The sequence below is a fragment of the Schistocerca cancellata genome, chromosome 3 (assembly GCF_023864275.1).
Source record: "Schistocerca cancellata isolate TAMUIC-IGC-003103 chromosome 3, iqSchCanc2.1, whole genome shotgun sequence".
Taxonomy (NCBI): domain Eukaryota; kingdom Metazoa; phylum Arthropoda; class Insecta; order Orthoptera; family Acrididae; genus Schistocerca; species Schistocerca cancellata.
In genome coordinates, this window is record NC_064628.1 from 43,709,374 (window position 1) to 43,717,776 (window position 8,403).

General features: G+C 46.4%; 1 protein-coding gene across 1 annotated transcript; it reads left to right on the top strand.

Annotated features, from left to right (window-relative positions):
• Positions 1-3,058: 3,058 nt before the first annotated feature.
• LOC126176891 (cyclin-dependent kinase inhibitor 1C-like) lies at positions 3,059-8,013 on the top strand. The gene is made up of 2 exons (XM_049924092.1): positions 3,059-3,084; positions 7,670-8,013. Exons 1-2 carry the CDS (start codon positions 3,073-3,075, stop codon positions 7,913-7,915), a joined length of 258 nt encoding a protein of 85 aa, XP_049780049.1. The 5' UTR covers positions 3,059-3,072; the 3' UTR covers positions 7,916-8,013.
• The last annotated feature ends 390 nt before the right edge of the window (positions 8,014-8,403 follow it).

Below are 8,403 nucleotides of genomic sequence, written 5' to 3' on the forward strand. Positions count from 1 at the left end.
CCAGGGCTTAAAGAAAGTTGACATCTTCTCCAGATCCTCCGTAAGAATTCGTTCACCACCTTCGAAATTACTGCTCTGTGCTACCAGTGCGATGTCATCCGCATAGATGAATTTAGTTGATATTGTGGTTGGTAAATCATTAATGTACCGTGTAAATTGAACAGTGATGGGGCTATGAGCCCTCGACACAGTAAGCTGCTGTCGACAAGAAAGGGACCACACAGCCAACCTAAACAGCGCTGCGGCTACTGTTAGCACCTATTTGCAGCGGTCGGAGCGCGGGGGTCGTGACTGCTAAATCGGCGGCAAACTGTGCGAGACTGGTGGGCACTCTCGTGCCTTATCGTGACAAGTAGCAGCGACCTGAACTTGAAACTAGCAGCTGGCTAGCCTCTGCCAATATTCGTCATCTTGCGATATTGCAGAATTAATGAAATTAATGTGGTGTCACCGCCAGACACCACACTTGCTAGGTGGTAGCTTTAAATCGGCAGCGGTCCATTAGTACATGTCGGACCCGCGTGTCGCCACTGTCAGTAATTGCAGACCGAGCGCCACCACACGGCAGGTCTAGAGAGAGACGTACTAGCACTCGCCCCAGTTGTACGACGACTTTGCTAGCGACTACACTGACGAAGCCTTTCTCTCATTTGCCGAGAGGCAGTTAGAATAGCCTTCAGCTAAGTCCATGGCTACGACCCAGCAAGGCGCCATTAACCATTTCTGGAGAGAGTCTCACTTGTATTATCAAGAGCGATGTACCACAAGGATGGATTAAAGTTAAGTAGTACCGCAGCTACGTACTTTTCTTTATAGCATTCATTAAGTATCCTGTTTCAGACCTCACGCCAGCCGGCGTGTGTAACGCGTGCATTTCGGCTACTTTCGAGTGGCGTGGCTGTCTTGCAACGCCACAACAATTAAGATTCGGAAAATCTGTCCACTCCCACCAGCCTATAGTCCGCTGGTGCGCCAAGCCGACAATGGTCTCAGATCGTCGAAGAAAATTCTAGCCTGTGTCGCCAGTCTAGAATAAAAAGTTTGAGAACGGTTTCTAAATTTTTGCGAAGTACGTAGCTGAGACGGGACCTAGTCGGATGCGGGAAACCGTCCAAAAATCAAATCCAGGCTGGCCAGCTCACAAGCTCTCAATCCAAGGCAGGAACATCTCCCAGAATCCCGGAAGCGGTGTTTCATCGCGCTTTGCCATCCGAGCGGTTAGCTGCGTGTCAATTCGGTAATGAACAAAAAAACCTGAAACCCGACTCCAGAACCCTCTGCTGTGAACACAGGTGGTGATAGGAGTACAAAACCTTGCTCATGAATCTTGAGCTACAACTGCACAGTTGTGAATGTGTGGATGTCAAAATTGTGCAGAATTTATTCCACAATTACTCGTTAGGTTGCGTTCTGTTGTTTGAAGTTATTGACCCCATTAACAACTTGTTGATCCTGTAGGTGCTACACAATTCTGAAAATAGGAAGAGATTTACATATACGTTGCGCGAAAATCTTCGAGAACGCTATTACATTCGGTATTCTTCATTCAGGAAACTTCTTCGAAGATCACTAGCGAGGAACTATACTTACAGGGTTACTACAAATGATTGAAGCGATTTCACAGCTCTACAATAACTTTATTATTTGAGATATTTTCAAAATGCTTTGCACACACATACAAAAACTCAAAAAGTTTTTTTAGGCATTCACAAATGTTCGATATGTGCCCCTTTAGTGATTCGGCAGACATCAAGCCGATAATCAAGTTCCTCCCACACTCGGCGCAGCATGTCCCCATCAATGAGTTCGAAAGCATCGTTGATGCGAGCTCGCAGTTCTGGCACGTATCTTGGTAGAGGAGGTTTAAACACTGAATCTTTCACATAACCCCACAGAAAGAAATCGCATGGGGTTAAGTCGGGAGAGCGTGGAGGCCACGACATGAATTGCTGATCATGATCTCCACCACGACCGATCCATCGGTTTTCCGATCTCCTGTTTAAGAAATGCCGAACATCATGATGGAAGTGCGGTGGAGCACCATCCTGTTGAAAGATGAAGTCGGCGCTGTCGGTCTCCAGTTGTGGCATGAGCCAATTTTCCGCGGGCTACGCGTGAAACTTGCCCGCACGCGTTCAACCGTTTCTTCGCTCACTGCAGGCCGACCCGTTGATTTCCCCTTACAGAGGCATCCAGAAGCTTTACACTGCGCATACCATCGCCGAATGGAGTTAGCAGTTGGTGGATCTTTGTTGAACTTCGTCCTGAAGTGTCGTTGCACTGTTATGACTGACTGACGTGAGTGCATTTCAAGCACGACATACGCTTTCTCGGCTCCTGTTGCCATTTTGTTTCACTGCGCTCTCGAGCGCTCTGACGACAGAAACCTGAAGTGCGCCTTCAGCCGAACAAAACTTTATGAGTTTTTTTACGTATCTGTAGTGTGTCGTGACCATATGTCAATGAATGGAGCTACAGTGAATTTATGAAATCGCTTCAATCATTTGTAATAGCCCTGTATTTACTTTCTGTCATTTTTTTCTTTTCTGGGATCGCTGGTATGGCGAACTCGTTGTCTTGGCTGTTTAGCTGTCATACGTCACATACTTTATCTCGTTTGAAAGAAGAAATTCTCACACTCACTGCGCATTTCCTAGGTGTCGGAAGATTCTTGCCGCTGCGACGCATAATGTAAGAATTTTGCAAAACACCTCTGGGTCTCATTGTCGATGCCAGGTGGAATGCAGGATTGGTGAAATCCAGGAGCTGATGCAGTTTTCTTTCGAGACAAGTAAATTCCGGGATTGTTAGTATCAGTGTGTAAGTCGATGTAGGCGGCGGGAGAATTACGACCTACATTGCGTAGAGCAGGTGCTTAATGAATGCGCATCTAGTTTTGTCGTTTTGTTGCGGCGCTCTTCTTATGTTCTCGCATCAGGCAGGGAAGAGCAGGCGGTGGTGACGAAGCGGTACAAAGTTGAAGGCCTCAGCTGACAGACGGCGCTCGCTATAAAAGACGTGTCGCCCCAGCTGGCGACATCAGTCCATTCCTGAGACGCACTCTTGGTAACCATGAAGACCGCTGTGAGTATAACAACACGTGGCGACGCTTCCAGCTTACACACACACACACACACACACACACACACACACACACACACACTATATATATATATATATACATACATATATATATATATATATATATATATATATATAACCATCAGACTTTTTGCTTGGTGTGATGTGTGCCGCCACCATTTACCTCCTATGCTAACCTCTCCATCTGCTCACCACCGTCCTCAGTTCAGTTATTTGTTGTGTATTATGTGAAGTATGTATTCCAATATTTGTCTTCCCCTAAGCCCTTTGCCCTCCATCTACGACTTCCTCTTGTACCACTTATTGTTATTGTCTGATGTCTTCACGAGCGTTCTATTATCTTGTCACTTCTTCTAGTTAGTGTTTTCGACATACCGCCTTCCCACTGATTCTCCGGATACCCTCTTAAGTTCTCTCTTCATCACCGTACTCAAAATTTGAACATCCTCCTGAAACATCATATCTGCAACACTTCGGTTCTGTTCCACTCCGTTTCCTACAGTCGATCATTGACTTCCACGCAGTTTTGTACCCCAGTCGTACATTGTCAGGTATTTCTTTTATCAGACTAAGGTCTATGTTGTCTTTTACCTTGGACATCATATGTAAATTGTTTATGGTTTTTGTTGTAACCTAAGCTTTTTCTGAGAGCAGAATAAGTCATATGAACCGTCGAGCTACTTTATACCAACCATTGAATTAATGCATTGGAGAAGACTTTTAGAAATTTTGTCTTCTTTCTCTAATAATAATAGTAGCCATAATAGCTACACACATAAAAAAAATTTTTGCACCACTCCAGTTCCCAGAACTCCTGAAGATAGGCGTTGACTATGGATATTGCATCACAGACACAGTCCCTTTGACTGTTCAGAGATGTCACTAAATATATAAACAACCATGCATGAGCAGCGCCTGTTAGACGGAGGGGCTCCGACAGCCGATCAGTTCCAGTCATTCCACCAGGAAGGAGGTATACGGCTCGTGTTGTCTGTAGTTCAACCATGCCTAGACGGTCAATACCGCAGTTCGATCGCGTCTGCATTGTTACTTTGCGCCAGGAAGGGTTCTTAACAAGGGAAGTGTCCAGGCGTCTCGGAGTGGACCAAAGCGATGTTGTTCGGACATGGAGGAGATCCAGAGAGACAGGAACTGTCGATGACATACCCCGCTCAGGCCGCCCAAGGGCTACTGCTGCAGTGGATGACCGCTACCTACGGATTATGGCTCGGAGAAACCCTGACAGCAATGGCACCATGCTGAACAATGCTTTTCGTGCAGCCACAGGACGTCGTGTTACGACTCAAACTGTGCGCAATAGGCTGCATGATGCGCAACTTCTCTCCCGATGTCCATGGTGAGGTCCATCTTTCCAACCACGACATCATGCAGGGCGCTACAGGTTGGCCCAACAACATGCCGAATAGACCGCTCAGGAATGGCATCACGTTCTCTTCACCGATGAGTGTGGCATATGCCTCCAACCAGACAATTGTCGGAAACGTGTTTGGAGGCAACCCGGTCAGACTGAACGCCTTAGACGCACTGTCCGGCGAGTGCAGCACGGTGGAGGTCCCAGCTGTTTTGGGGTGGCATTATGTGGGGCGGACGTACGCCGAATCGCCATGGAGGAGTGGGACAATATGGACCAACAGTGCCTTGATGAACTTGTGGATAGTATGCCACGACGAATACAGGCATGCATCAATGCAAGAGGACGTGCTACTGGGTATTAGAGGTACTGGTGTGACAGAAATCTGGACCACCACCTCTGAAGGTCTCGCTGTATGGTGGTACAACCTGCAATGTGTGGTTTTCATGAGCAATAAAACGGGTGGAAATGATGTTTTGTTGATCTCTATTCCAATTTTCTGTACAGGTTCCGGAACTCTCGGAACGGAGATGATGCAAAACTTTTTCAGATGTGTGTATAAAAGGGATAATCACAAAAATGTTAAAATGTGTGTGGAATCTTATGGGACTTAACTGCTAAGGTCATCCCTAAGCTGACACACTACTTAACCTAAATTATCCTAAGGACAAACACACACACCCGTCCCCTAGGGAGGACTCGAACCTCCGCCGGGATCAGCCGCACAGTCCATGACTGCAGCGCCTTAGACAGGGATAATCACAGTTCAGTTATTTGTATGAAGAAGGTAACAATATATCGTTATGAAATTAGGTATATGTACATTGTGCATTTCGGCAGGAGCGTGTGAGGGAATAGGTAGGAGAAGGGGTGATAATGGGATGTGGGGACTTCTTAAGTAATAGAACCCAGTACGTTGTCCTCGATGGTGAGTGTTCATCGGAGGTGAGGATATCATCTGCAGTGCCCCAGGGAAGTGTGGTAGGTCCGCTGTTTTCTATCTAAATAAATGATATTTTGGATAGGGTGGATAGCAATGTGCAGCTGTTTGCTGATGATGCTCTGGTGTATGGCAAGGTCTCGTCGTTGAGTGACTGTAAGAGGATGCAAGATGACTTGGACAGGATTTGTGATTGGTGTAAAGAATTGCAGCTAACTCTAAATATAGATACATGTAAATTAATGCAGATGAATAGGAAAAAGAATTCTGTAATGTTTGAATACTCCATTAGTAGTGTAGCGTTTGACACAGTCACGTCGATTAAATATTTGGGCGTAACATTGCAGAGCGATATGAAGTGGGACAAGCATGTAATGGAAGTTGTGGGGAAGGCGGATAGTCGTCTTCGGTTCATTGGTAGAATTTTGGGAAGATGTGGTTCATCTGTAAAGGAGGCCGATTATAAAACACTAATACGACCTATTCTTGAGTTCTGCTCGAGCATTTGGGATCCCTATCTGGTCGGATTGAGGGAGGACATAGAAGCAATTCAGAGGCGGACTGCTAGATTTGTTACTGGTTGGTTTGATCATCACGCGAGTGTTACGGAAATGCTTCAGGGACTCGGGTGAGAGTCTCTAGAGGAAACGAGGCGTTCTTTTCGTGAATCGCTACTGAGGAAATTTAGAGAACCAGCATCTGAGGCTGACTGCAGTACAAGTTTACTGCCGGCAACTTATATTTCGCGGAAAGACCACAAAGATAAGACGAGAGAGATTAGGGCTCGTACAGAGGCATATAGGCAGTCATGTTTCTCTGGTTTTGTTTGAGAGTGGAACAGGGAGAGAAGATGCTAGTTGTGGTACGAGGTACCCTCCGCCACGCACCGTATGTTGGATTGCGGAGTATGTATGTAGATGTAGATGTAGAATACAATACAATGGACGATAGAGAAGGAAAACATTGAGAGGAGGGGTAAACAGAAGGAAAAGAAGGTTACTGGAAGAAGAAATGAGCATTGGAGAAATAGTTGCGTGCTAATGCCAGCTTTACAGCCTTGGCATGTTGATTGAAAGCCCGTACAGTGAGATAACTGCTGATGCCACCATACCTACGATTCTTATGCATATACAGGGTGATTCAAAAAGAATACCACAACTTTGAAAGCGTGTATTTAATGGAAGAAACATAATATAACCTTCTGTTATACACCATTACAAAGAGTATTTAAAAAGGTTTTTTTTCACTCAAAAACAAGTTAAGAGATGTTCAATATGGCCCCCCCCCAGACACTCGAGCAATATCAACCCGATACTCCAACTCGTTCCACACTCACTGTAGTATATCAGGCGTAACAGTTTGGATAGCTGCTGTTATTTCTCGTTTCAAATCATCAATGGTGGCTGGGAAAGGTGGCCGAAACACCATATCCTTAACATACCCCCATAAGAAAAAATCGCAGGGGGTAAGATCAGGGCTTCTTGGAGGCCAGTGATGAAGTGCTGTCACCGTCTGCCTGACGGCTGATCCATAGGTTTCATAACTAACCTTTCTCGTAGGACTCTCCATACAGTTGATTGTGGAATTTGCAGCTCTCTGCTAGCTCTGCGAGTCGATTTTCCTGGGCTGCGAACAAATGCTTGCTGGATGCGTGCTACATTTTCATCACTCGTTCTCGGCCGTCCAGAACTTTTCTCTTTGCACAAACACCCATTCTCTGTAAACTGTTTATACCAACGTTTAATACACCACCTATCAGGAGGTTTAACACCATACTTCGTTCGAAATGCACGCTGAACAACTGTCGTCGATTCACTTCTGCCGTACTCAATAACACAAAAAGCTTTCTGTTGAGCGGTCGCCATCTTAGCATCAACTGACGCTGACGCCTAGTCAACAGCGCCTCAAGCGAACAAATGTACAACTAAATGAAACTTTATAGCTCCCTTAATTCGCCGACAGATAGTGCTTAGCTCTGCCTTTTGCCGTTGCAGAGTTTTAAATTCCTAAAGTTGTGGTATTCTTTTTGAATCACCCTGTATTTTAATCGTTACCCTCTACACTGTTAGATATATTTTACATTAATGCAACTGCTTTTAACAAATGAGTATTTATTTATTACTTAATTAACGCTCTTACGTGCCTCACAGAGAATTTCCCCTGTGTCAGAGACGAGCGAATTACGTTTGCTGGCCCGTGTAACGGGTAATTTTGTGTGTGTCGCCGCCACGTATTTACCGCCGGCCGTGTTGCAGGTGTTCGTGCTGGCCGTGCTGGCGCTCGTGGGCTGCGCCCTGGCGGGCCCCATGCCGTTCCCGCTGGCGCTCCCGGGCCCCGGGCCCGCCCCCGCCGCCGCCCCCGCGCCCGCCCCCGCCCCCGCTCCGGGTCCGGGTCCTGCCCCCGTGCCGCTGCCGGTCGCGCCGCGCCCCAGGGAGTCGCTCAGCCCCAGCGAGACGCTCTACTACGCCTACTACTACCCCTTCGTCTACTACATCGGCTGATTCTCCACTGTGACTCCTCTGCTCACACCTACGGATTGACTCTACGAATGCCTGGCATCTTGTAAATTCTTCTCACAATAAATCTCTTCGTCTCTTTATATTGATCTTTCTGTAAACATAACCGCTGCAAAGAGCCCACTTTTGAATAGGTAATATCAAAACATTTTCTAGTTGTGGGAAGTCATTTTGAATGTGATAATGGCAGTATGTATTAAGCAACCCTAGGAATAACATGTTGTAATATCCACTATATTTATGAGCAAAAAAAAATTGCTCTGAGCACTATGGGGCTTAACTGCTGAGGTCATCAGTCCCCTAGAACTTAGAACTACTTAAACCTAACTAACCTAAGGACATCACACACATCCATGCCCGAGGCAGGATTCGAACCTGCAACCGTAGCGGTCGCGCGGTTCCATACTGTAGCGCCTAGAACCGCTCGGCCACACCGGCCGGCATTTATGGACACAAAGATGAAGATACAGGAG